Raw genomic sequence first — 25534 nt, forward strand, 5'->3', positions numbered from 1 at the left:
ACTGCCTACTTCATTTACTACATCTCATCCCCAGGGAAATGTAAACAAATCCTTTACTAAACCTCCACTTTTTCCATTCACATTCCATTGTCTGGGATCTTTTCATGCATAACCGTATGGTTTTCTAAATCTTCCCAAACTCCAGACGACTTGAGGCTATATTTGTAAAAGCTCCTTCACTTGAACATTATAATTCATGCTTGAGTGCAACAGGTACCATGCGATAAAACTGATGCTTTACTCCATAGAACTTCAGGCTAACTTTATACTCAGTGCACAATGACCCCTACTCTGACATTTTCAAGATGCATGTTACAAATCTAGGGGCGCACAATGTATATCGACTAGTGATCACATTCCATTCTCCACTGTAATATGTATGCATATATGTGCATGCTTTCAGCATCCTTCTCAGTACATACTGTAGTAGTGATAAAAGCAGTGGCTATCTTAAGCACCTTAAAACATTTCTGTGAGGTCGTATAAAGGAAATTGGTTTTCTGTGTTCTGAGAGGCTGTTCTTTTAAAAAAAAAAATCCAAAATAAATCATTTTCCCTATACTCAGTTCGACATGTGTGGATGCCTTGTTGGTGAAGGGGAGAAGTGCATCACCCGGTATTTCTCTTCCTCCCTTCACCTCCTCATACTCCTCAGGGAAGTTGCTAATGAAGCAAGAACCTGGTCAGTTGGCAGAGCTTCCAAACTTTTTCTGCACCAAGCAATCAATACCACACAGACCAACATTATTTTACTCCCTCTTGTCCTACTTATCTTGTGTGTGCAGTTCCTCCATGTTCTCCAACTCCTGCCAGGGTTAAACCTCCTATTAAAGTACCATTTTATAGCCACTTCTTCTTGTTTTGCACACTTAACTCCTGCAGATAGCAGGATGCTCAATTAGTGAATATGACACCAAAAAAATGGTGCTTAATAACCCTAACCAATAAAAAGGTGTTGTTTTTTCTTGGGCCAGCACGCTTTCCCAACTGTGAGACAACAGCACCCTCTGTAGAAGCGTGAAAGCAAGTCTCTCCTTTTTCTCATAGTTGAGCCTACACTTTAAAATGGGCAATTTTTGAGCCCCCAGCAATCTCTGACTACAAGAGGTGTTGTGTAAGTGGATTTAAATAAATTAATGCTTCCTCTACTAGACTCGGGTAAATATTGCAAGAAAAAAAGGCATGCTAAATGTAAATTCCTGCTTCTCGCTTACACAAAGACATGGAAAAACCTATACGCTGTTCCCCCTCGTATTATGTGCCTATAGGCCCATTTTTGAAGATACCCTATTTAATTCCATCCTTAATCTGTCCGAGCATTCTCTAAGGGAAGAGTAGGGGGAGTGGGGGTATACTCTTGATGGGAACAAGATAGTGAACTACAGACAGTGAACTAAATTGCTTTAGAAAAGCAACCACGTGCCTAAAGGGACTGGTTTAAAAAGGAAAAAAGGGGGATGTGAAAACTGTTAAAACTAAATGTGTAAAACTAAGGCCCTCTTGCTACTGCCACACGGAAATTTCCCGAATACAGGATGAATAAAGTTATCCAATCCAATCCAATCCAATTACACTAAAACAAAAATATATATATTACCAAAGGCCTCTTAATTATTGTACGAAATCACTCATCCAACATTCGGTGATATGGCATGAGACATGAAATACCATATCTTTAGGTCATGTAAGACAATTGGGTTGTCAGAACAGACAGGCAGTCTCAGTATAGTTGTTTTGCACGATCAGCCAGTTGATCAGTATTAAACAGTTTTAGATATTCGCTCATTTAAGCTAAAAACAGATTATATGGTGAAAAAAAAATAGACAAGTTCACCAGTTCTATTCAATTAAAGTCATAACGATTTTGATTGGAAAGCAAAAAGAAGAAAAAGCATGACCAAAAACACATCAGTATAAAGTCAAATAACGCTCACAATAAAGATTGAAAATAGAAACAAATAAACATTATTTTATAATTACAGCATCCTGGCAAAAACAGTTCACCTTTAATCAAGCAAGCATTTAGACTGCCACAGTGAAAATGTAATTAAAGTGGATTTTTTATTTCAAATGAAAGGTAGGTATTTGAGCAATTTGTAAAGTTTGGCAATGGGTTCTCTCTTTTTTGCCTTGAGCAAATGTCTCTGCACGTGCCTGCAATACACCACGTAATTTGAATAGATGGAACAAATCCATTCAATTTCGCCAAAGCTTTCAAAACTCCGTTCATTATAGTGTTAAGGCCACCAGAGAAGTCTCATCGGATACGCCACTGCGTTCAAAGGGGCTCCTACAACCTCCTATTCGGGTATGATTTGAGCTGCAAGACTGTTTCAGATAACAAGCACCCCAACCTATGAACTTTACATGAAGTTTCTCTGGAGCCAGATGCTTGTTTACCTCTGGGTCAAAACAAACACCGATAAGATGAACACCTAATTAGCTAAATAAATAGTACGAGCAGATCGCAAAAAAGCAAACGGATAATAAAAAGTGATGGATGGTGCAATATGATTGTATTCTACTAGGCTTAAAGTCCTACCTGGGAGTCTTCATTGTTGAGGCCCAGCTGGAGCACAGCACTGGGGGACTTGAGTCGGGCTTGGCTGGACTGGGCCATTTGCAGGTTCAACTGCCAGCTGATAAAATCCAGCTAGTAATCAAAGCAAAAGGATCTATTTGTTGATGGATGAGGGAAAAAAAATCTAAAAAAAAACATTTTTACTTCCCTAAATACGTTTAGAACTCCTGTTTCTATGACAGTGTTGTATTGAGAAAACTCAATGCTACTTATTCATCTTCAAACCATAAACTCATTAAGGTTGGGATTTGGAAATTATTCAGTGGGCAGCATTCTGACTAAATTAATTATGAAATATACTTATCCCTTACCTCCATAAATATTTCACACCATGACTGATATCAGTAATTGTAATTGAGTAATTTATCATCAAATCTTTTACGAGAGTGCTAATTACCATTGTAAATCCCAACCGTTGTAGAACCTTTAGCAGCTGCCAGGGCACATATTGACGAACAATAATTCACACTTACATTCACACATTTGTACAATTCAATTGTTTTTAACTTTAATTGTCTAAAACTCATTACTCACAAACTCACTCTTCTCCTTACTATTTAAACTTAATGAAGTGTCATAGTATAACCACAGTACTAAGATAAGTGCAGATAAGCAGTTTAAGATGCAACAATTGATGCGCCATATCTTCTTGTTAAACATGTTAAAATTGTGCTTGAAATATTCAACTGTGGATTCATGTATTTTGCCAAATACTTTAATATTATTAACTCAATGAAGTAAATAATAATAATAATCTATACAAGAATACCAAATGCAATGAATAATGAAAATAATGAAAACACGTTTCTCAGGCTAAAAACCAAAGTTATCAGGATTACCTTTTTAGGGGCAAAGATATTGTGCTTCAATTTGTTCACCAGCTCAGGGCCACAGGTTGACCACGTTTGAGAGAACACTTGGGCTTTATCAGGTTTCACACTGATCCCTTCAAGCTGTTGCTGCAGTGATGATGGCTTCACATTCTGGTACATTGCCTAAAATGTAAAAAAAATAGAAATAATATAGAATAAAATACAAAGGAAATGGTCAAATTCTTCACTGGAAGTGCAACAGAGACCTCTGGTGGAGACATACAAACATTACATGGGTTACTAAGTCTTATCAATGGCGAAGCTTTCTAAAATATTAATGTGCACAATCTTTCACTTTCACCATTCAACAATTATACAAAGCAAAGACATTCAAAATATTTTCTTCTACCATGTGAGGCAAGCATGTGTTTTTTGGAAAGTGAAGAAACATGCAAAATATTGGGCAGCAAAGCTAAGTAGTGGAGTTATCGTCCCCAGGCCCGAAGCTGCGGGTTCGATTCCACCACCTTAGTAATCATATCCAACTGTTCATGAGCAAGATACCCTACATTCTCCCTGACGCTGTCTCATCTTTAAGTGAATGAGCGCTTTGAGTGTCAAAAAGGTAGAAAAGCGTGTAAGCTTAACATAACAATACATCTATTCCAAATTCAATCATTCATTTTCTGAACCGCTTATCCTCACAAGGTTTGCGGGGGGTGCTGGAGTCTATCCCAGCTGACTGGTGGACATCTTGGAACGGTGGCCAGCCAATTGCAGGACACAAGGAGACAAACAACCATTCACGCTCAAACTCGTACCTAGGGGCAATTTAAAGTTACCAATCCGCCTACCCTGCATGTTTTTGGCCGGCTAACCACCATCTAAATTCAGTAGATAATTTTAGTTTTTTTTAATACCGGGAAAATGATTTATCTTCCCTTAACAGTAAAAAGGTCATACATAAGTTATGTGTCTAATACAGAAGAGAAGAGTATGCATACAAGAAAGTTCTAAAGCATTGTATGATCACTAAAATGGCAAAAAAGGTCACATTATTCCTCCTCACTTGTTCAAGAATGAAAGCTGATGTTTCCAGGACTAGATCAAGTGCCTGTTTGTCCAGGTAAAGTGCCGTTTGAAGTTTTTCCTCCTCCTCCTCACTGAATGTTCGTTCTCCCTGTGTACACAGATCACAATTTACTGGTTTATGTACTGTAGTCCTACATGTCGTGATTTTTTTTTAATCTCAAGGAATTAATGAATGTATGCGATTAGGTTTGATGGTGGCATACCTTCAGATGAAGCTTTTGGATTATCCGGGATATCAACCTGGAGAACTTGTTCAAGTCGATGCCATTGATAAGAGTCACTGCTTCCTTGATGCTGTTAAGAAAGAGGACAAACAAGCATGGGTGTTATTGAGAATGGAAGCCAAAATGACTTTTTCTAGTACGTTATAGTAATGTGGCATGTTCTAATGATTAAAGTTGATCAAGAGCATTTGACTCTTTAGTATGCGCTCAGTCATCCTCGCCGATCCGCCCGAGAAAAGTCTCCATCAATCAAATAATTTTTGTTTTAATAATCTACATGTATCTGATTTGCTTTCTGATGATATAAAGAAATTATGATTTCAAAACGTTCACCCATTGTGACCGGTAGCCTTTCAAGACGGGACAATAGCAAAACACTAAAGCTATCCCGCAAAGCATTTACTGCAATATTTGTGTAATTTGCAAACAATTAAAAAGGTCAATAACACATTGTCAAATTAACGATTGATGAACTAAATGTGTTGGCTTTCAGTGACAGCGTTGTGCTACAGGTAGATTGATGTAAGCTACGGATGACGTTGAAAAGTCCTATATAGGGGCAAAAAACGAACCTTTGAGTTTCTTTGATGAAGGAAGACATTGTGATTCCAATAAATGCAGAAAAATAAGCATTAAATCCGCCGCAACAGCATGCTCACTTCCCTTTTCCTGGTGTCACAAGATGCCTCGAGTGGAAGTCAAAGCTGCGCGAGAATCAGGAAGTATACGTAGATAAACAGATATGACCGAATGAATGTTTTATTTTGTTTTAAGAACATAACTATTTCTAATGTATTAAAACCAATAATAGCAATAAAATGCACCGTTTATTTTTTTCTTAAAAGCACCGTTTGCGTAAATATGTGCGCAGCACAACTATAGGACTAGAAACTACGGTAAACGACAATGGCCAAAGTAAAAAAAAACATTTTTTTACAAGTCATAGTTAAAGAGATTAATACACAGGAAAAAATGGACATAACCAGATATTCTATATTTTTATCTTTTTTTACTATATATATATATATATATATTTATTTATATTATATATATATATATATATATATATATATATATATATATATATATTCATACATATATACATACATAAACACACAATTGTTTGGTTCATTCATTGGTGTTAATAATTATAAATATTATTTCCAGGAGCTAAAAATCATGATATAGGTTGATGGGACCTAAAATTTGACTGTGCCCTTGATTTGATGTCAATGAAGATTGAAATAACATAATTATTAAAACATCTGCTATTCACTAGTAGTGAGATCTGTACTCCATTAAACATGAGCGTGAAGGGAAACAACAAGAAAATGTCTGTTTCAACCATTTATTATATAGTAAAAGAAGGTGGGCGAAATGTATGCACATCATAAAATTAACAGAAAACTATCCATTTGAACACATACGAAATAAAAATCAAGATAGATGATGGTAATTCTGTAAAACAGCTTTTCAGCAATGTGAAAATATTCCTCCGTGTTTTATTTGGTTTCAGACACGCTGCAAAATATGACATTTTCAATACTAAGGTGACTCCGACTGGGCCCCTTGATTTGTCTGGAATGAATAATATAACACACTTCGATAACCGTAATCATGATTATTTTTCAGAACAAAAGTAACAAAAACGCTTGCCTTCAGTTGGATTCAGATGGATGCGTCAATAGCAGCTAAACAGCAGAAGAGGAAAAGGAATGTACCGTGAACAAATAAATACTTCATTTTGATTAAGCAAACAAAGAAAACACAAAATGTTTAAAAAAAAAATAAAGCCCACAGTACTTCCTTGATTCGAATGAAAGCAACATGTAATCAAGAGGTTTTGGTAAACAGATTGCATCACGTTTAAACATTGGCAGACATCTCCAGGCAGCGAGTCATCTGCGTGCCGCTATTTGAAGGACGGCAAATTTGGCACTTTGATGCTGATGTCGCCAATGTTGATGTTTCTGGGCATTTCCGGGAGGTTCATGTTCTTTACCGCTGATACGGCACGAGCGGGGGCTCCTGCAATACCAGCCTGCACACACACACACACACACACGCAATGACAACATTACAATTACACAGCACATAAACCCACGGTCACATTTAACGGCAGACACGAGGGACAACATAATCACGACGTAGTACTCGACGAGACGGTTGACACGATGCCAACGCATTTACAGCTACCATGACACACGTGTGCGTTATGTACATTCGGATGCCGTCATAGCGCAATCGCACATGCAGTATGTGGTGCTACATAGGTACATCACAACCAGAGCCAATTCTGAATCCGTTGTGAGGTCATTCACTAGGTTGGACAGACTGGAATGGGCTGTTGTTGGTCAAGCAATGCTCAGGGAGAACCCACCTGACTCATTTGGATTAAAACACACAAGACAAAACAAATGCAAGCAGAGAAGTCGGAGATGAATTTGGAAATGAAGACTGGAAAGGTACCGTATGTTTTGAATGAAAAATAAGGGAGAAAAACAATACAGAATTACAGTGGAGGGTTTAGCGCACCTCTTGTAACAAACAGAACAAAAAGATTTCACAGGTAGCTACTGATGACATGGGTAGGTAGTTTGAAAGCTGGCACTCGACTAGACTGGAACATTTGCTATGTGTAATAAAGAGGAGGCAAGTAAGTCACTCTAACACAATGAGTCTCAAATGGAACAATTTGGAGTCATGTTTCCCAACCAAAGACAAACACAACCAAACAAATATCTCATCTCATCTCATTTTCTGAACCGCTTTATCCTCACTAGGGTCACGGGGGGTGCTGGAGCCTATCCCAGCTGGCTTCGGGCCATAGACAAGGGACACCCTGAATTGGTGGCCAGCCAATCGCAGGGCACAAGGAGACAAACGACCATTCACGCTCACACTCATAGCAAAGGGCAATTTAGAGTGTCCAATCAGCCTACCATGCATGTCTTTGAAATGTGGGAGGAAACTGGAGTACCCGGAGAAAACCCACGCAGGCCCGGAGAGAACATGCAAACTCCACATAGATGGACCGACCTGGATTTGAACCCAGGTCCCACACTGTGAGGCCGATGCGCTAACCACTCAGCCGCCGGGCCGCCCACCAAACAAATATGTAATACATAAACGTGCCTTGAGATAGAAATGTGATTAAAGATAAAACCTGGTCAATTGTATTTAAACTGTATTGCACGAAAACATGGGATTATAATTCATTCATTTTCTAAATCGTATATCCGCGCAAGGGTCACGGGGGTGCTGGAACCTATCGCATCTTATTTCGGAACCCAGGCGGGAGACACCCTAAGTTGGTGGCCAGCCAATTGCAAGGTACAAGGAGACTGACAACCATACAGAGGGGCAATTTAGAGTGTTCAACCAGTTAACTATGCATGTTTGGGGATGTGGGAGGAAACCGGAGTACCCGGTGAAAGAGGAGAACATGCAAACTCCACACAGTGATGACCGACCCGGGATTGAACCCTCGACCTCAGAACTGTGAGGCCGATGCGATAACCACTTGGCCCTTGGTCTGCCATATTGCCATTATGTCAAAAATGCAAAGTTTACTGAATTTAAAAATGTAATACTGTACATTTGAACTGAATCAAAATAGTAACACTGATTTATTAATTGGAGTATTTTTTAATAATTAAACTAATTGCTCAAGTATAATTGACATTTTAATTCAAAGAAAAGAAAATGTCCATATGTGAGGGTTGCAATACATGGGTCTAAGCAAAAGTGATCTGAAAATATCAATTAAAATATTAAGACAACTATCCTAGCAACACTCAGAATGACCACACAACAACATTTATTTAAAATGTTTTCCTTAAGCAAATACTATATTAGTACGCAGTTATGTACGTAAACTTCCGTTTTTTAGCATGAATGGGGGAAGCATATAATAAATGAGTATCGAGGTATTCACAATTGAAAATGCTATTGAAAGGTACTTTAAGAGAGTACTACCATACATAAGAATATAATACGCTAGAGAATTGAAATCCAGCGACCAAGCAGAACTGATGAGTATTTCTCAGGGAATAGCGACAAGAGTGGTTGGGAATCACTGATTTAATCAAAAGCATCTCTATAAATCCATGATCATTCGCAATTGAGAATCATTGTGGATAGAGAGCACCCATGTAAATCTTTAACACAAGACCCAAAAGTGACCCAAAGGTGAACAAAGCTGTACATTCACTGCTTCGGATTCTGACATGTTAGGAATCTAACATTCCCAAGCTCGGCTGACTTTAGCGTGGATTAGAGGTCATACGTCTGCTCGGCCTACAAGCTCTGTCAGTGTTGTTTGCATTCATGGCACCGACTCTATGGAGGGAATTCTACAACATTGAAAAATGACATTCATATTCCGAGGGAGGAAAAAGCTACCAAATAGTGTGAAGGTGAGTGTGAATGGTTATATGTTTATTGGTGTCCTGTGATTGGCTGGCAACCAATTCATAGTTATCCAGCTCAACATCGAGCAAAAAAGGACAAATGCAACTTAATTTTTTTTTACACCACGAGGAATTTTAGAAGGTGTTATGCATTTTCTTTTTTTTCCCACGTATATCCGACAAAGAGGCTGCTGTAGGGCAGTGTATGGCACTTTTTTCAGCGACTTACTATTGTTTGTACAATGTAAAGTCTTGTTTGAAGCATGAAAGAACCCCAAACTTTGCACAGAGGCTCCAATTTGCTGTGAGACTGAGTCAAGGGCAGACCTAACTCCGCAAAACTTTCAAACTGACTTTTACACACCATGTTAGAATTTTCACCCCAAAATCGCAGGTATTGTAAACACACACTGATTATTACGAAGTACAAATTGCTTACAACCAACAGCGTAAATTGCATTCCGTTTAGTACTGCAGATTCGCCAGTTCATCATGTTTCAAGATGACCGGTTAAAAAATAGTGAAGGCATTGGACTTCAAAGATGGTGTTCACAAGAAGAACAACAACAACAACCTGACTGGTGACTTGACAAGCCTTCAGCTGTCTTGTGCACTTTCGTTAATTTCACATACTATAATATATTTACTCTGATTACTCTTCATGTAATGTCACCAAAGCTAAAACCCCTCCTCATTTTATTTAAGTGTATCAGAGTCCTTTTTTACTTAGAGAATTTTGACCAAAATATGTCCCAAACATGTCAGAATCCAGGACTCGTATATTGTGTGTCATATGCATGTTTTAAAGTGCTAATAAACTCATTTTCAAACATGTATAAGCGTTACAAATCTTAAATTGATACTTAAAACGGGGGTTGCAGCTTCAGAATATTTTTACACGTTATTCCATCGATTATCATACTGATTTTTGGACTGGTAAAACGCAAAATGTACACATGAATTCCACGCATTAATATTTCTCTTAACCTGGGATCACTACCCACGTGTCCTCACTTTATTACATGTTTTATTTGTGACCGGAGGTTTCGTCGAAAGACGTTTGGTCCCTGGACGTTTGGTCGACCGGACGTTTGGTCGACCGGACGTTTGGTCGACCGGACGTTTGGTAGAACGGACGTTTGGTAGAACGGACGTTTGGTAGAAGGGACGTTTGGTCGCCGGGTTCGCTCGCTGTCAAATTAATAAAGATAGTTTACTGTTGATATTTTGATATTAGATATTAAACTCACTCTCTCTCTCATGATTATAATTTTGAGAGCTGGTTTCAACAGTAACAACCCGGCGACCAAACGTCCATTCTACCAAACGTCCGGTCGACCAAACGTCCGGTCGACCAAACGTCCGGTCGACCAAACGTCCGGTCGACCAAACGTCCGGTCGACCAAACGTCCGGTCGACCAAACGTCCGGTCGACCAAACGTCCGGTCGACCAAACGTCCGGTCGACCAAACGTCCGGTCGACCAAACGTCCGGTCGACCAAACGTCCGGTCGACCAAACGTCCGGTCGACCAAACGTCCGGTCGACCAAACGTCCGGTCGACCAAACGTCCGGTCGACCAAACGTCCGGGGACCAAACGTCTTTCGACGAAACGTCCGAGTACCGTTTTATTCAAACCTGTAGCCTAGCTTGGTGAGTGATGTGCGAGCCAGCGAATAAAAGTGCAGAGCTGCCTATTGTCAGCAATTTGATGAAAGGTTTGTGCCTTAGACGAAGACATTTTTGGGTCTGCCGTGAAAGATTCCTGGTGCATGTGAGTGAGGTTATTTTGGACTATTTTCATGGGGTGGGTTTATATGGTTAGACTCGAGGAGACGGAGGAGGAGGAGGAGAAGAACGAGGCAAGGAGGGGAGTAAATTTCAGTTAGGGTTACAGTACTTGGTGGTAGATTTTAGCAGTACCTGCGTCTACCTGTCCTGCCTGGTAGACTGAAAGATAAACGTCTGTAAAGAGAGAAAGAAGAATGGAAAGAACTAGACAGGGTCAGGAGGGAAAAGAGGAATGAGGAATGTTAAAGCAGGTTACAGTTATCACAATTTATCTGAACAGGGGGGAAAAAGTGAAAGGACCTATCATAGACCACCAAATTTGACGCAAAACATCCCGACTAAACACAATGAGGCTTATGTAGGACCTGTGTGAAGTCATTAGCTTTTCTCAGTCTCATTAAATAGATCATTCCTTACGCTTCTGATAGCTGCCTAAAAACCGACGGTGTCATTTTAAATTAGCGTCTGAGTGAGAGAGACAATGTGGTCTAGGGTAGGTCCCAAAAGGGAGAAACCAGAGTGGCTCTGTTGAGCCTCCGCTTACATAACAGTAAGAAATTGTAAAAAAATAAAATAAAATAAAATAGAAAAGTGAGAGAGAAAAAAAACTGTTGGCTGTTGGCTTACAAAACTCAAACTGCAAGTCAGGTTAAGACAATGTCTAAATATTGTCACTGACAAGTTGGAGCACACAGCAGATGTCAGCCAATTACTGAAATGGAGTGCTCAGCAATGCCTCACTTTAGGGTTTTGCCTCCCGTCAGCATTTCTCATTCCAAGAAGAGGGGAAAAAAAGAAAAAAAATGACTTCATGAAATTGTCTCTGGCTGTTCATCTGCCGGAAAGTCTCACTCTCACTTGATGTTAACGAAGGAGTTTTACGGCCACGCTGAAAAGAAAATTTAGGACGCTCATGAAAATTTGGGTTGCCTTAACTCTCTTTTTCTTTGACCTTTTTTTGTTCCGTATTTCAATTATTTAAGAAAACTCAACATTAAACATAACAGCATCTGTAAAATTTGTTTAAAAAAAAAACACTTCTTATTCTTATACAGTATCATAATACTCTTGAAAATGAAAAATAAGAACAAATTTTTCTTTATGATCATATCATAAAAAGTATACAAACAGACCCTAATACACAATTAAGATTGCTTTAGTATATATTAATATATTTTCCTTTTCAGCGAGGCCCTAATAGTCCTTAGCAGAAGCTGCAGGAAAAGCGAAGCAGCAAAAGTGTCCACTTAGTCATTACAAAACGTCTAAAAACAAACCAAAATAGTATTTCATTTCATTTAGCTGCAACATAAACGCCAGGTTTCATTGTCCATCTGCTATATCACCATATTTGGCAACAGGAACTACAGTATATCATTGTGTGCTCCTCTATAATAATAAAAAACGATGATTTAGAGACTCAATGATCATCTGGGGAAATGGGACTGTTTTGTCCGAATGAATGGCAGTGTTGATCTGTGTTTAAAGCAGTGTGGCAGCGAGAGAAAAGAAAGAGAAAGAGCGCAGACAATCAGGACCATGTTGGGAGCATCACAAGGTCACTGTAGAGTTGCATGCAGGATGCAGCATACATGCATGCCTGCATACGCTTTTACCATACCCGGAAGAAGCATGAGACGTATGGACTGGTGCACACTTACCTCAGACTTCTCCATCTTGTTCTGCGCGTCCACCTGCGTGATGATCTCATTCATATTGGTCTCCAGCACCATCCCACCCATGACCATCTCAGCCAGAATATTGTGAACCTGAATGGAAGACAGTCCATCCAAGCATTTAACCAAGGTAGGATTGGCGCTAATTTTGAACAACTACAGTGGTACCTTGAAATACGAGCTTAATGCGTTCCGAGACTGAGCTCGTATGTCAATTTTCTCGTAACTCAAATGAACGTTTCCCATAGAAATGAACTAAAAACAAATTAATTCGTTCCAACCCACTGGAAAAACACCCAAAACAGGATATTGGATTGGAAAAACATTTTTATTTGTTCTAATTCGCCATCTACTAACAACTTTTTGCACGGCAACGCGCTCGTAACATAACATAAACAAATTTAAATAAACTTGGATTACGATGCAGACACACTCAAAAATAAGTTGAATCTAACCTAACACGAAACTTAATTCTAATTTTGTTTGACATTTTGATACCTTTCTTCTCCCGGGTTGGCTCTATTTCCCCCCCCTTCACACTGACTTTCAGTCAATATCGAGGGTTATTTGATTTTGTATTCGCTTCAAAATATTCCCAAAATGATGCACACAAATGTCCTTACAATAGGATAACGCACGACCACTTGCCAACGAGAAGTAGTATATACGCCATTCGCACTGACTAACGGGGGGAAAAAAACACTACAAAAATATAACGCTCCGCCCAGTGCTCGCAGAGACATTACAAAGAGGGAGTTGCGACCACTGAGACATTACACAAGGGAGTTGCGGGGAGAGAGACAGTGAACCGTGGTGTTCTTATGAGCAGCCTCTTACGTCCGCTGTCTGCTCGTATATCAAAATTTGTTTCGTATCTCAAGATAAACATCTGCTCAAAATTTTACTTGGATCTCAAATTGCTCGTTTGTCAGGGCACTTGTATGTCGAGGTACCACTGTACTGATCAACGTTATGTGCAAAATGTGTGACAAAGAGGTGTTGCGTAGAATAGTATGCGTTTCTTACCTTGTCTACATGGAAAATGAGGTCGAGTTCACAGACATTCTCGAAACATTTGTCCAGCGTTTCCACAAATACCTTTAAAAAAATGCCACGGATTGAGAGGAAACAAAACAAATCTTTAAAATCTATCTCGAATGACCTTTTTTCCAGTGAATGCAATTAATGTGTTAGACACGCCAGAATAATCAACAAAAAATAATTTGTAATGTTATTTTTTTAAGAAAAATTGCACGCTTGAGACACTTTTTAAAACCATACATTAACACGTTTTGGTTTTTCTAAAGGTTTTAAATATATTCAAATAGGGTACCCGGATGATTCGCCTAAAGACGTTTCGCCGACGGACGTTTGACAGACGGACAGGTCGACGAATGGACGTTCCACCGAACGGTCATTCGGCCGAACGGCTGTTCGGCCGAATGACCGTTCGGTGGAACGTCCATTCGTCGACCTGTCCGTCTGTCAAACGTCCGTCGGCGAAACGTCTTTAGGTGAATCATCCGGCCACGTTCAAATAGGATAGAGGTCTCAAAACTGCGGACAATGGGTCAATATTTAGCAGTCCCAATTTGACTTTCAATTGGAGTATTGAAATTCGCCTGCACATACATTTTGTGATGGGCAAAAAAAACAAAAAATAAATTTTATACCTGTATTAAGTCTAAAATTCCTAGTTCACTCTCTGAGGAGTCGACGCAAAACACAAAGTACAACGTGGCATAGTGTCTGTAGATCAGCTTGTAGTCGGATCCCCCAATCAACCTGAAACGTGGTACAAATAAAAGATCATCATTTGAACCTGAAAAAGAAATTCTCCCATGTGTTTACTATTATGGAACCTGCAGGTCACTTACATTCCACCTTCAAGGAAATTGCAGACATTCTCATCTCTTTTGGACACCAAGTGGAATGTTTCTCTGATGATCTGTTGCTCTGTGTCTTCACTCTATATGGGCAAATAAAAAGTTATTATCACATTACCTGCCCGCCCCCATGGAAGTGCTTTTTATTACCACCGGTATAGGATTTCATTTGTCTTCTTTATGTCATTTATAACAAACGGAGCGGCAAAGCTGGAGTCCTCGGCTGCTGTTTGCTTTTGTAATATTAAATCAAACACTACTGCCTTGGGGCTACACAGGCCAAGACTTCGAGCTTGATATAGAAGCCGCGCCGAGGCGGAATCTTATCAGATGAGGATTCTTATTTTGGTGCAAGCAAATGCACAGACTGATTGAGACTACTCTAACATACACATACTATATATTCTTTCTTATACGTATGTATACCACATAGACTAACTAACTAAAACTCCATAGGCTGCTAACCACTTTAGTCACTTTTGTACCTACTTATTAATGTGAGCACTTATTCATGTTGACTACATATCGATGTTGACTACTACTTATCTATTATGTTGACTACTTAGTACGTTGGCCTCACAGTTGGGGTCCTGGGTTCGAATCCAGGTCCGTCCACTTGTGTGGGTTTTCTCCAGGTACACCGGTTTCCTCCCACATTCCACAAACATGCATGGTAGGCTTATTGGACCCTCTAAATTGCCCCTAGGTATGAGTGTGAGCGTGATAGGTTGTCGGTCTCATCGTGCCCTGCAATTGGCTGGCCACCGATTCAGGGTGTCCAGCACCCCCCGCGACCCTTGTGAGGATTAAGTGGTTCAGAAAAGTAATGTATTCATGATTTTTATTTATTAAGTATTGTTATTATAATTAATTAATATTTATTGATTATTTATGTTTGTTTGTTGTTATTTATGTACTCTGTTTTTATTATTAATCAATTATTTGTTTGTGCACTTTGTGATGTAGCTTTAAATCTAATTATAGTGCAAACTTGAATATATGCGTTTTGGGCTTAGTATACTGTATTGTTTTGTTTTTAACGTACATGATGTTTCTAAGCAACGCTCTGCTTCCAATTCCAATGCATTATTGATCAGAACTGAGGTTAAAAGAAAAACATACAGATCATGTGACAGACTTACTCATCCTACACCTAAATGAAAGCCTTCTAAAAAATACACACCTCATTTCATATATATATAAATATGTAATGCCCTATGCACTTGGGTCCAGCAACATCCGTATCCGTGATGTGATGACATCATGAGGTTTTTATTCATTTGTGCATAATTGTCTTCACTTTTCCTGTCCATTTCCTGCCACGCCAATGTCACTTCGAGTCGCCCAAAATGATGACGAGTAAAAAATAAAATCTGAAGGCACGAGTGTCTCACAAGGGCATCATTCGGGTCATGTGACACAAACAGTCAACACACACATCGATTCTGCTTGCATACAATAATCAATAAATAAATCTATCATTGAAATGCTCCAAATGACACATAGGTTGCAATGAGATCAAACTATATATTTGTTTATTTACTATTTTCCCTGAGTGGGTTCCGCGATTAGTACAGCATCATTTTTAAATATGAAAAGTCATTCATGTAAACGTCCCCCAAAATGCATACTTACGTAATGCTCGTAGAACTTGGACAGCCTCGGCTTGCCGTGGTTGTTGAATATTAAAATGGCTTTTATCATGATTGTTGCTGAGTGGGGGAGGAGGCGTTGGGTGGGGCGGGAGGAGAAAAAGGATCAGGCCGTGTTTGACTCCCGTAAAGCCAAACACGAGAAAGGGATTGACGGCCAAATCCCGTCTCGATTTAAGGTTAATGCGGAGATCGCTGCTTGCCAACACGCCGCTACAGCTCCATCGTCTTTTTCCGGATTTGCTCGTCCACGTCAATGAAAGTGCTCCTCCAAGCCCCGCCTCCACCGACTCACTACGGCGACGGGAAAGAGACAAATGTACGTTACGTCCAATTTTCTTCTCGCCAAATAACATTTCGTTCCAAAGAATATAAATGCACAAAATAACTTGTTTTATTTATTTTTTATTCAAATAATTTATAAGAACATACCCGTTAATATTGAATTGCGCATGAACGACAGGTGTTCACTATGGGTGTCCACTAAAGTATACATGTACCCAGAATTAGAGTTTGAAGTGTACGTCAGCGTGACGCCATGTTGGGAGTGGCAAACTCGTGCCTCGCTCAAGTACTGAATTCAGACTCGATTCATAAAAAATAATGTGATCTATTGTACGATGAGTTTTGTTTATTTTAGAGTTTTGTTAAATTCACCTCGGCTTTTAAAATTTAATCATTTTCTTTATTCAAAAAGTAGCAGGATATTCAAAAAGTAGCAGGAATAAGTCATGATTATCAAAAATGTTGAGGAGATACAAATAACGACTTGTCATTTGTGACAGTGACAACATCCAAGCCCCAGACTCTCCTCAGGCATGCGTGTTTTTTTCAGGGTACTCCGGATTCCTCCCACATGCCAAAATAATACATGATAGGCTGGTTGAACACTCTAAATTGCCCCTATGAGTGTGAATCATTGTCCATCTCCTTGTGCCCTGCGATTGGCTGGCCACCAATTCAGGGTGTCCCCCTCTGATGCCTGTAGTTGGCTGGGCTAGGCTCCAGCACCCCCCACGACCCTTGTGGGGATTGCCGTTAGGGACAATGAATGAATGAATGAATATACAACTAAACCATCTAGCACCCAACCCCAGTATATACATGTATATACTGTAGTACTATAGTATATTGTGCATGAGTGTAACTGAAATTGAAATTGCAAAAAAGAAACAATAACAACAAGATGACGATTACGATGTAGTTTGATGGGACAGTTAAGATAATTTGAAAATGTAACTCGGGATTTTGCCAGTTGAAATAGGGAAGAGTGCGGAGAATGAAAAGTAGCCCCTTTTTTTCCTTAATATACACTCCGTAACAGTAGATGGCGCTGTTTCTTGCAATAGGCTCGAGGCCGCCATTGAACTTAAGAAGAAGATATGCGTCTGTATGCAAACAAACCAAGAGTAAAACATCGAGATTCGAGCCGGTAAACGCTCAAAAAGCTACACAAAACGCGTCTATGTGCGTTTTAAAAATTCGACGATGTCAAACGAGGACAGCGAGCGTCACTGTGGACATCTCGAAGATGCCCAGACGGTGATGCACAAACAGGGTTTGTCATTGATTTAGCATATTATACCATTTTTTATCTCAGTTTTCCCACAAGCGGGCGCATGCTGTCTTTAAATGCTGTCTAAAACATTGCATGCAGATGTATTGAATTGATTCAAATTCTGAATTTTTGCACTCTTTTTACGGTGGTCCGAATAGCAATGTAGACTTAAAATATATTTATACTATCCAATGCACCATTTAAATAAAGAGTTGGTCATCATGGAATATTTTTATATTATCTGATTTGATATGATTATATTTTTATTTATTTAATATAATTTTTCAATGAGAGTTGAACACAAGTTTGGATAGTGCATAATTTTCACATTTTCCATACTAAAACTATTCAAATTCATTTTCTAAAGATGCATTCAGACATAATACGTTGTGCAAATTATCGGAAATTGTAATTTGAGAGCCTGTCGAAAGACATTTTCGCATTGACAATATATGCTGTCACTCATTTCTGTCCCATCTATATCCCAATGAAATAGCCATGTTATTTAATCAATTGTTTAAGGATATTGATATGCTTTCATACAATTGGGCTTATTATCTGTTTTGCATGTGTTTCACAGATGTTCAACAGCTGGTTAAGTGTGAGGAAGAGTTTCCGTCTCAGGTGCAGGACCATCGACTCTCTCATCAGATTAAAAATACAGAGGAGGATCTGGAGCCCTCTTATGTTAAAGAGGAAGGGGAAGAGCTTGACATCATCTCGGCGAAGAGTAAAGATGATAAAGCACCCGAGTCGGAAGAGCGCAATCCTCACTGCCCATGGAAAGAACGGCGTAGGAGGCCACCAGCTGACAAACTTGTTGCGCCGCTGTCAGACTGCGATGACATAGAAGACACAAACAATTTCGACGGCGAAGCCAACGGCAAACCGTCAGAAGGTTCCGAAAAGAAGGCGGGCTTCAAATGCTCGATTTGCGGTAAATTGTTCGCTCAAAATGGACCGATGATAAGACACCTGCGAACGCACACGGGAGAAAAACCCTTCACGTGCTCAGTGTGCGGGAAAGGATTCAGTAATAAGTCTGATATGGTTCGACATATGAGAACGCACACGGGAGAAAAACCTTTCAATTGCTCACTGTGTGAGAAAAGGTTCACTCAAAAGGAAAGCTTGGTGGCACACGTGAGAACGCACACTGGTGAAAAACCTTTCATTTGCTCTGTTTGTGGGAAAATGTTCTCTCAGAATTCCAGCATGGTGGCACACATGAGAATACACACGGGAGAAAAACCATACAGTTGCTCAGTGTGTGGCAAAAGATTCATTCTGAAGCCAAACATGGTATCACACATGAGAACACACTCAGGTGAAAAACCTTACTCTTGCTCCGTGTGCAAAAAAACATTCTCCTTTAAATCGTGCGTGGTCACACACATGCGAACGCATACGGGAGAAAAGCCTTTTCGTTGCTCACTGTGCGGTGAACGATATGCCCAAAGGGCCAATTTGAGTGCACATAAGCGGATGCACAAAACTGAGTAAACTCGCTAAAGTGCCCCAAAATAGACTTTTTTCATTCATACTGCTCATCTTCACAAGGGTGGAAGGGGGTTCTGGCATCATGCAGTGGATACCCTGAGTTTGTGGTCAGCCATTTTGGACAAGATCACCATTTCATAGCACTTTTCAATGAAACCTATCCAATGCTGTACAAACATTATGAGCCCACCCACATGAATGTACTGTTTGTGTATTCTCTTCAATGAACTCGTCTATCCAACAGCTGATGTATTTTTTTGCTTAGTCTTTATTCATTGTTCCCCTCCGTGCTAATCTATTGATTAGCAACACCTAAACAAAATTAAAACTTATTTTCTTACCGATAATTGTGTCTACTTTGATTACTATCATCCCTGCCATTTAACGACTGTCATTGAGTATGTATATGAATACCGTATACCGTATTTTTTAGAATATACGACACACCACTCAAGGAATACACAGGGAAGAGTAAATAAATATAAATCTAACATATAAAGTCCCAATGGACTATAAGTCAAATTTTTGGGAGGGCAATTTATTTTATTTTATCAGAAACCAAGAACAAACATATGTTAAAGTAACAACAGTAAAATGGAGAAGAGGCTGAACAAGCAACTGTTAACATAAGTTTTTCAGACAACTATAGCCTAAAAAAACATAATATATAAGTCGCACTTCAGTATGAGTCATAGGCCCAACCAAACTATGAAAAAAAATGTGACTTCTAGTTCAGAAAATACGGTACATGTTTAAATATGACAAGGAACCAACGTCAAACATTTTGAAATGTAATTATCCTTAATACAAACAATCTTCTAAACAGTCTAAATGGTCAAGGAAAAAATACTGTAGAAGAATACAAAATAAAATGTGTCCTCTTGTGAATATACAACAAAGTGACACCAGTTTCATTCAGAAGTAAGGCTGGCGATCGTGTAGTATGTTTCCTGCTTACAATATATCTACAGTCCACAATGTACATTTTGGCGACTTCAATTCCATAAGGCCAAACGGCGGCTGTTCCTTTGGATCGGACGCCACATCGTCAGTGGATGAGCCCACGCTTGAGGCGTTAGGCTCTACATGGCACCCATTTGCAGTGGGCTCCACTTAGTGTTGGATTGGATGACTTTATTCATCCCGTATTCGGGAAATTTCGTTGTCACAGTAGCAAGAGGGTTATTAGTGAATGTCCTTTTTCTTGCTTTTTATTTTGTGGGAAACAAATTGTTGTTATAAAAGCAGGCAGGAGGTCCAATCTAATATCCATAGTTGCAGTTAGGAGAATAACGTGCCGCCATCTTAAAGAACATTTCTTGGACAACGGCAATTGTGGTTTTCATGCATGCTTGTCCAGCAAGAAAAGTCCAGGTCCAGGATGTTGAGGGTGCAAGGTTCAGGCAGTTCTCTTCTTACACCTCTATAGTTTCCTTCTGTTTCATCAAACTGAAGCACTTGGATCGAAGTGTTAACCCTCAAGACAGTGCTATCAGTGTGAGCAGTCCACATTATTATTGAATGCCAAGCACAAACATGAATGCATTTGTCCTTCCTTGAAGATGAGGTGGAAATAGTTTTAATGGTTCAATTTAGAGCCCATTTGTGGTGTAGAGGTTCACTTGCCTGAGTTCAGTGCGGGCGGGCGCGGGCTCGATTCCCGCTGGTGGTGATATTATTGTTAGGGTGTATGGTCGTTTGTCTCTATGTGCCCTACCACTGACTGGCGACCAGTCTAAGGTGTAGTCTGCCTTTCGCCCGAAGCCAGCTGGGTTAGGATCCAGCAATCCCCTCAACCTTCCGAGGATGCACGGTATGGAAGATAAATGCATGAATGGTTCAATTTACGATCTTGAATCAAGTAGCCAGCGAGTAAAAAAAACAGCCATTTTGCTTGAGAGTGACGAAAGAGGCTAATAAGCAGTTGAACTGGGAATCTGTCACATATTTCCCGTTTATCCCGAAGGTTGAGTTTCAATGCAAATCATCAATGCGAGGTTAAGTACAGCAGAAACCAAAGTACAAACTACAGCTCCATTTAATTAACACTACCTCAAATTATCAAAACTATAATGCGTGTGTAATATTGAGAAAATACACTCAGCACACAATACAGATTACACACATTATATACAAATGGAGTTTTAAAAAAAATGTTCATAATAAACTGAAATGTTAGTTCAAAGACATTAAGCATGTTCTATGTTAAAAAAAAATCTATTTCAATTCATTTCTAAATCATTGCCTGCAAGTAACAGCAATACGCAGCCAATCCATTTAGTTGGCAGCAACTCATCAGTCTACGGTTCTCTATTTTTTACCATATTTACAAAATTGTGTTTATTGTGAGGGGAAAAAAAAACGCAAATAGCTCTCATTAAGAGGCATCATAGCCCTGGGAGACAACAGTTGGAACCTTCACGAGGTGTCTCCTGAGAGGCCGCCCGTCGCGGCCTGCGAATCCAACAAAATCACCCAGAGCTGCCACCCAGAAACGTGACATCCTACATTTTTCATCCAGCCGGAGATATTCGCACAGCCCCACACCTCCGGCTACTCCCTGGATGAACTAATTTGCGTTCCAGTGGCAGCTCTAGCGCTGCTGAGGGTACTCCTCAGGTGCCTGAGGTGACCTAACAACAACAACATCAACAGCCCTATTCAAAAACAGTACCATAAGCACCCTTCATAGGGTAGGCTGGAGGGGGAAAAAACCTTACAAATTCACAGATATTGTAAAAGAGCAAACATCAGGAAAAAATGCTTGCATTAAACATTCTCTTTTGCCAGTGGAGACATAATTAGCTTATGAGGGGTTGACAAAACTGTAAAATATCCATGATAGTTTTTTGTTTTACCTCCAAAAGGAAACACGCAATGTCAATGGGCATTGAATGGTGCAATTTTAATGCACAAACGATTGTTTTTTATATATCTATATCTATGTGGTGAAATATTGATTAAGTCTCTATTGTTGTCTAAAATTCTTCAGGTTCTTGTGTGTTGACCAATGCTTGATTTTTGAGTCAACCCTTGAAAATCATTTGTGCATTTCTCCTGTATACGTTGTCACGTGTGATTGGTTAGAAAATGCTGTGTCGCACTATGGGAAACTAAAAGGATCTTCCTCTGTGTGTATTTTCATGTGTCTGACCATAATTGACTTTTGAGCAAACAATTTACCACAAATTGCACAATTGAAGGGTTTTTCTCCTGTGTGCGTTCTCATGTGCGACTCCAAATAGTCTTTCCTGGCATAAGTTTTACCACAAATTAAGCAACTAAAGGGTTTTTCTACTGAATGCCCTTTAACATGGGATAGAAGAGTTTGTTTCTGAATGAATTTTAGACCACAAATGGAGCAGCTAAAGGGTTTTTCTCCTCCGTGAACTTTCATGTGGGACACCAGGCTTTGTTTGTTCAAGAAATTTTCACCACAAATGGAGCAACTTATTAGTTCTTCTTCTGTGTGTTTTCTTCTATGTGTTTCCATCTTGTCCTTTCTGGAGAAGAATTTGCCACAAATGGAGCAACTAAAGGGTTTTTCACCTGTGTGCGTTCTCAGGTGTTTTACCAGATGTCGTTTTTGAGAGAAGGTTTTACCACAAATTGAACAACAGAAGGGTTTTTCTCCCGTGTGGCTCTTCATGTGTTCTGTCATCGTTTGCTTGACGGTGAATCTTCCGCCACAAATTGAGCAACTAAAGGGTTTTTCACCTGTGTGCGTTCTCATGTGTTTTAACATGTTGGACCTGCGAGAGAACGTTTTACCGCAAATGGAGCAAGTGAAGGGTCTTTCGTCCAGGTGTGTCCTCATGTGTTTAACCATGTTTGAATTCAGAGTGAATCTTTTGCTGCAAGTTGAACAACTAAAGGGTTTTTCTCCCGCATGTACTTTCCTGTGTTTAACCAGGAGTGACCTTTGAGGGAACTTTTTTCCACAAAAGGAGCAAGTAAAAGTTTTTCCCCCAGTGTGCGTTTTCAAGTGTTCGATAAGCGCCTCTTGCTCAAAACTTTCGCCGCAGAACGAGCAGATGAAACACTTCGGAGGGGCTTCCGAACCGTCCTCGTCACCGACGCCGTCTTCCTTCTCTGAGCTTTGGGGATGATTGTCGTCGCCCTCACATTCCGAGTCGCTCCTTCCAGGTTCTTCTAAATCATCGTTGGCTGACAGAGGCCGTTTAAGGGCCTTTGGTGGCGATTCTTTGCCACTGTCTCCACGATGCACTAGATTGTCTTCATCATCTTCGCTCTTCACAGAGAGGCCAGTCATTTGGAACTTGTAGACATCAAACTCTTCCTCTTCCTCTTTAATGTGGACAGACAGTGGCGGCTCCTCCTGCTCATCCTCCTCCTCCTCCTCATCCTCTTGTTCCTCCTCCTCTTCCTCCTGCGCCTCCTCTTGCTCCTCTTCCTCCTCCTGCTCCTCCTCCTCCATTTGCTCCTCTTCCTCCTCCTGCTCCTCCATTTGCTCCTCCTCCTCCTCTTGCTCCTCTTCTTCCTCCTGCTCCTCCTCCTCTTCTTGCTCCTTTTTAATCTGGGGAGAGCGCCGAGACTCCCGTTCCTCTTTAAAGTAGAGGTTTAGTGGATCCTCGGGTTGCAAATTGGGGGCCCCCCCGTGCAATTGAGGACAAAGGATTTCCTCACCACTCATCAGCTGCTGGAGGTCTGCAGGACACAAGCAAGTTAATTATGTTACTACAACTACAGCTTATATAGGCAACAGTTTTTCTAGCAGAACTAATAATCTTCCAAGTGGGTTGTAATAGAAATCTGATTGGTAGAATTTGCCTTATAATTCTATTCATTATTTGGAAGCAGCCCAATGTTTGAGTGGTTCTCAAGTCCACCTCACAGTTCTGATAGAGGGTTCAATCCCGTTCAAAGTCGTCTTTCTTTTTTTTAAAAGCTTCTTAAATACCTGTGCACAAACCGCAGCCTAATTGAAAAATTCTTTCACCCATTTTAACCCAGCCTATCCCAGCTGACTTCGGGCCAGATGTGGGGGACACCCTGAATTGGGAGTTGTCTTCTCTTTATTGCACAAAAGAACAACAAAAATACCTTTAGAAATCATCATATTTTTATTTATTTTAAAGTAAGGAAATGTAGTTACTGTCAGAATTAGTTTGAAATTTTAAAAAGGTGTGATAATTATCATGATAAATATTGTTAGACTGATATTTTTTTTATCCTGATAACATTTTATATAAATTTATATACAAACCCTACCAAAAAAATTATGAGTTGGTGATGATGATTATACCAATTTTATCACATGCGTGACATTATGTACAGTGCACGTATTGGGTGGAGTGAATGAATGAGTTGAGGTTTCACAACCCAGAGATTGAGGGTTCGATTCTGCACCCTGGTGACCTTGCCCCCAAGTACCCTTGAGCAAAATACTGAACTCCATCTTGCTCCCAACGCTAAGTCAACATTAGGTAGACGATCGTATGAAATCAAAGCCTTAAAAGTGGGGACGCGCTATCCAAATACGTATAGGACAATTTACCATTAAAATGTAATACACCAATACAGCGGCAGGAGGCCTTCTTCAACATGGATAATTTCCTTAAAGTGTTAGAACGTACATCTACTACTATATTAAACGCATGCGTTACTTTTATAGTCATGTTTTATTTAATATACCTACGAACAGAGAAGCCAAAGGCAAAAGTTACGTGAATGACGGAATCAATGGATGCATTGTTAGCAGCTAGTCCCATTAGCCACCTACAAATGAGTGTGCGCAGATAGAATGGCTAACATCATGTTGTTTAACCGGTGTTTAATACATTTTAATTTCAGTGCAAGCCACTTGTCTTATTCGCATAATTACATTGCTGCTGTTTTGCTACCAATAGGAATGCTTTGGTTGACGATAAATTGTTCGTGGACAGACCTTGGATGTATTACTCACCCGCAAAATCCAATTGTTTTGGTTCTCCTTCGTACGACTCCATTGTTCGGTTAGACCTATAGACTATGTTATTAATCACTTCCGTGGCCACTTTTTGCTTCTTTAGTTGATATTTTAAGTATTTCACCCCGATTTCGCCGTCGCACCATTTGAGGCTTGCCCTCGCTGGCCCTCGCACAACATCCGCATTGTTCTTCTTTGGTGGTATTTGGAGAGGGCAACGCATAGATAGCGCATATATATAGAAAAGTTAGGTTCATGATGCGGACTGGCTTAATCCGGACCCAAAGTGTGTGCATTTTTAGGCATTATTGGGGAGAATAACACCCATGAAACACAGAGAAATTTGTGTCACTGCCCGGATTTATTTTTAATTTTATTTGATTTTCCAATAAATGTGTCATGTATTGTGTTTGATTCATTC

At 39.8% G+C, this 25534-nt stretch overlaps 4 protein-coding genes across 7 annotated transcripts in view; 1 reads left to right on the top strand and 3 right to left on the bottom strand.

Annotated features, from left to right (window-relative positions):
- commd10 (COMM domain containing 10) overlaps positions 1 to 5615 on the bottom strand; it is a 32658-nt gene extending 27043 nt beyond the window's left edge. The window contains exons 1-6 of the mRNA XM_077600848.1: positions 5534 to 5615; positions 5282 to 5413; positions 4689 to 4779; positions 4463 to 4573; positions 3421 to 3576; positions 2543 to 2653 (exon numbers count right to left, since the gene is read on the bottom strand). Coding sequence (XP_077456974.1) covers positions 2543 to 2653; positions 3421 to 3576; positions 4463 to 4573; positions 4689 to 4779; positions 5282 to 5310 — 498 coding nt within the window. The 5' untranslated portion in view covers positions 5311 to 5413; positions 5534 to 5615. The remainder of the gene's footprint in view (positions 1 to 2542; positions 2654 to 3420; positions 3577 to 4462; positions 4574 to 4688; positions 4780 to 5281; positions 5414 to 5533) is intronic.
- A 428-nt stretch (positions 5616 to 6043) lies between these two features.
- On the bottom strand, positions 6044 to 16423 carry ap3s1 (adaptor related protein complex 3 subunit sigma 1). 3 transcript variants are annotated; one of them, XM_077600653.1, is made up of 7 exons: positions 16110 to 16423; positions 14466 to 14557; positions 14262 to 14373; positions 13615 to 13686; positions 12574 to 12681; positions 11045 to 11116; positions 6044 to 6750 (listed from the first exon to the last, which is right to left on the bottom strand). In XM_077600653.1, exons 1-6 carry the CDS (start codon positions 16176 to 16178, stop codon positions 11051 to 11053), a joined length of 519 nt encoding a protein of 172 aa, XP_077456779.1. In that variant the 5' UTR covers positions 16179 to 16423; the 3' UTR covers positions 6044 to 6750; positions 11045 to 11050. The 3 variants fall into 3 exon arrangements, with proteins under 3 accessions (XP_077456779.1, XP_077456780.1, XP_077456778.1); XM_077600654.1 differs by having other exon boundaries at positions 11045 to 11086; positions 16110 to 16422; XM_077600652.1 differs by lacking the exon at positions 11045 to 11116 and having other exon boundaries at positions 16110 to 16421.
- Positions 16246 to 19623, top strand: LOC144074291 (uncharacterized). Of its 2 annotated transcripts, none has more exons than XM_077600647.1 (2): positions 16246 to 16445; positions 18265 to 19623. In XM_077600647.1, the coding sequence occupies exons 1-2, from the start codon at positions 16310 to 16312 to the stop codon at positions 19185 to 19187; spliced, it is 1059 nt and encodes a 352-aa protein (XP_077456773.1). In that variant the 5' UTR covers positions 16246 to 16309; the 3' UTR covers positions 19188 to 19623. The 2 variants fall into 2 exon arrangements, with proteins under 2 accessions (XP_077456773.1, XP_077456774.1); XM_077600648.1 differs by lacking the exon at positions 16246 to 16445 and adding an exon at positions 17381 to 17684 and having other exon boundaries at positions 18265 to 19544.
- An 83-nt stretch (positions 19624 to 19706) lies between these two features.
- LOC144074288 (uncharacterized) lies at positions 19707 to 25406 on the bottom strand. The gene is made up of 2 exons (XM_077600643.1): positions 25111 to 25406; positions 19707 to 23852 (listed from the first exon to the last, which is right to left on the bottom strand). Exons 1-2 carry the CDS (start codon positions 25334 to 25336, stop codon positions 22288 to 22290), a joined length of 1791 nt encoding a protein of 596 aa, XP_077456769.1. The 5' UTR covers positions 25337 to 25406; the 3' UTR covers positions 19707 to 22287.
- Between the last annotated feature and the right edge of the window lie 128 nt (positions 25407 to 25534).

The sequence above is a fragment of the Stigmatopora argus genome, chromosome 5 (assembly GCF_051989625.1).
Source record: "Stigmatopora argus isolate UIUO_Sarg chromosome 5, RoL_Sarg_1.0, whole genome shotgun sequence".
In the NCBI taxonomy this organism is placed as follows: domain Eukaryota; kingdom Metazoa; phylum Chordata; class Actinopteri; order Syngnathiformes; family Syngnathidae; genus Stigmatopora; species Stigmatopora argus.